A 1,807-nucleotide genomic window follows, 5' to 3' on the forward strand; every position below is an offset into this window, starting at 1 on the left:
TTTAGTTTTGAGGCTCCATCCATGCGGTTGGGAGGCTCCATCCATGTGGTTTTGAGGCTCCATCCATGCAGTTGGGGGCTCCATCCACGTGGTTTGGGAGGCACCATCCAACCATCCCACAGGAACATCACCTCCGTCTGCAGAGCAGCCCCACTGCTGAGGCCCCACACAACTCAGAGCATTTTGACACTGCTGCACCAATGCTCAGCTGCTTCCATGCCAGAGGGGGGGATTGGTCTCTCCATACAATATTCTGACCCAACAAACGTGGTGTTCCTCTACACATAGAGGCAAAACTACAAAACCACACGGGACAGACACCCTCCTCTACACGAACAATAACCTGTTGGCCACTGACTTGCATTTGGTTGGGCAGATCAGCCCAGAGAAGGCACAAACATCAGCACTCACCTTTTTTGCAATGCAACACATCTGCTCGGCAGGGAGATAGTCGAAGGGGAAGATGAATCTCCAGTTGAAGTTGCCTTCTCCTCCCATTGACCTGTAGTGCACGTCCGTCTTCTGCTTGTTCTCCTCGTGGCCAACCAGCCAGCTGCAAAATGCAAACACAGGGCCTGATGTGGTGGGATTTCTGTCCCAGGAGGGGTCCCAGAACCACAGAGATGTGGTGGAGTGGGCCGGGGTTGGACATGGAGGATCCTGGAGGTGTTTTCCACCCTTAGCTTCTAATCTGCCTTGGTGAGAGCTCCTTTGCTCTTTGCAGCCACCCAGCACGCTAACACCAGTCCTCTTGATGAAGGCAACACAATGAAGAAGCAAAGGCCCATTTTTTTCCTCTGTTTTCTATCAGCTTCTTGGGACTTTCTGGAGATCCCAAATGACCGAGAAGCCCCACAAAACCCTCATAGGAGTTGGACTCGATGACCCCTATGGGCCCATTCCAACCTGGGATATCCTATGATCGTATGGCCTCACCCTGCTGTGCCAGGGCGCTCCCAACAGCCCAGTTCCACCCCCCCCTAGTCCTCAACCTACCCAGGGTCAAACGGAAAGCATTCCAACACCCAGCAGTGAGTTTTGCAAGTGTGAGGTTCTCATTCTGCCCTCCTTCCTCCTCCAAGAGTTTCCAGCCTTCAGCAATCAACAAAAATACAAAACAAGACAACACATCCACTCACAGGATTCTCCCACTGAGCTCAGCGCACTTCACAGAACCATTAAGGTTGGAAAACACCACTAAAATCATCTACTCCAACCATCCACCCACCCCTACTGTGCCCCAAAATGCCACATCTGCTCTTTACTTCACTTATAAGCTCTCGGCGGAACAAGGCCATCCCATTACTCAGGAAGACAATGTTTAAAGATGCCAAATGATATCAGACAAATCACTGTCGTGGGGGTTGGCTGAAAGAGGGCTCTGGAGGCTTCTACCCAACCTGCTCCAATCAGGGCTGCTTTTGTCTCCCAACACTTTGAAACATCCCAGGAAGATGAGTGAGAGCCTCCCACCTCCCACATAATCCTTCAGCTCCATCCACTTGGTGAAGAAAAGCTCTATTGGAGACTGGGCTGTGAAAGCAATACAGAAATATCCCCCACCTACGACAGCAACAACGGCTGAGATCTTTCCAGACTACCAAGAAACAACATCTTCACTTCATTAAAACAAAGGGCAGGGGGCTTCTTGCACAACACCAAAGCACTTGTTCCATTTCCCTCCCTAACTGGCAAGCAACAACCTACATATCATCGTAGAATCAGAAAGGGTAGAAAGGACCTCTAAGATCAAGTCCGACCACCAACCCACAGCCACCATGCCCAACCACACAGCCACAGCATCATT

At 50.9% G+C, this 1,807-nt stretch overlaps 1 protein-coding gene across 1 annotated transcript in view; it reads right to left on the minus strand.

The window, feature by feature from the left end:
- Window positions 1-1,807, minus strand: part of LOC122191690 (dysferlin-like) — a 25,315-nt gene that overhangs the window by 15,933 nt on the left and 7,575 nt on the right. The window contains exon 7 of the mRNA XM_042892060.1: window positions 412-553. Within this exon, the coding sequence (XP_042747994.1) occupies window positions 412-553 (142 nt within the window). The remainder of the gene's footprint in view (window positions 1-411; window positions 554-1,807) is intronic.

Source organism: Lagopus leucura, unplaced genomic scaffold (assembly GCF_019238085.1).
Source record: "Lagopus leucura isolate 7727_CA_CO unplaced genomic scaffold, USGS_WTPT01 139-13_obj-0_obj, whole genome shotgun sequence".
Taxonomy (NCBI): Eukaryota; Metazoa; Chordata; class Aves; order Galliformes; family Phasianidae; genus Lagopus; species Lagopus leucura.